The sequence below is a fragment of the Verticillium alfalfae genome, genomic scaffold (genome assembly GCF_000150825.1).
Source record: "Verticillium alfalfae VaMs.102 supercont1.2 genomic scaffold, whole genome shotgun sequence".
Lineage (NCBI taxonomy): Eukaryota > Fungi > Ascomycota > Sordariomycetes > Glomerellales > Plectosphaerellaceae > Verticillium > Verticillium alfalfae.
Window position 1 is genome coordinate 3,273,635 of NW_003315037.1, and position 858 is coordinate 3,274,492.

The 858-nt window shown below is 60.5% G+C and overlaps 1 protein-coding gene across 1 annotated transcript in view; it reads left to right on the forward strand.

The window, feature by feature from the left end:
* VDBG_02473 (protein kinase domain-containing protein) overlaps positions 1-858 on the forward strand; it is a gene marked incomplete at both ends in the record, with an annotated part of 2,402 nt that overhangs the window by 591 nt on the left and 953 nt on the right. The window contains one exon of the mRNA XM_003008239.1: positions 6-773. Within this exon, the coding sequence (XP_003008285.1) occupies positions 6-773 (768 nt within the window). The remainder of the gene's footprint in view (positions 1-5; positions 774-858) is intronic.

Consider the following 858-nt stretch of genomic DNA (forward strand, 5'->3'; position numbering starts at 1 on the left):
TCAAGGCGGAAAAGTATGCCGGCGAAAAGGTCGGAGGTCGGGAGTCTGGGCGTCATTCTGTACGCCCTATTGTGCGGTGAACTGCCGTTCGACGACGACGACGACGCTGTTACTCGAAACAAGATTCTCACTGAAGACCCCAAGTTCCCGGAACACCTACCTGCCGACGCGGTCTCTCTGATGAAGTCGCTCCTTTCGAAGCGGACGCTGTTACGACCCTCATTGCCAGATATCCTGGCGCATCCATTCTTGTCCGAATATGCAGCCTCCCAGCAAGCCATTCTGCAGAGCCAGGCCCCACCCACGTTCTCGACTCACTTGGAGAAGGAGACGCTTCACCGCATGAAGGGCGCTGGCGTGAACATTGATGCCGTCATCGAGAGCGTCGTGGCCCAGCGTTGCGATGCGCTGGCTGGCTGGTGGTCCCTGCTCATCGAGAAGGAGGAGAAGAAGCTGAGGAGGAAGGAACAGAAGCGACGGGAGAGAGACGTCGAGAGCAGGAGTCTGCGTCGTCTTTCCGCCGCCTCCAGCAGGCTCGAACGCATGGCGCCAGTATTGCCCGAGGTTGACGAAGACGGGGGCTTCACAAGCGGGATGATGAGGCTGGGGGAGCAGCCGCTGCCTAGAACGCGCGGTAGGACCGAACGTCGCAGCGCGCATTATACCGACTTTGAACTGCCTGGGCTGCCCGAACATGGAAAGGAAAGCGGCGGGTCCAGCCCGGATGTGCCACCGCGCCCTGTCGACAAAGACTCTATCCGATCCGCCAGCACGTCAAGACACAGGCGCCCGGATCCCGCCCCCAAAGAGGGTGTCATACGCAGTGGCGAGATCCAGGGATCCACGCTTCACCTCGTC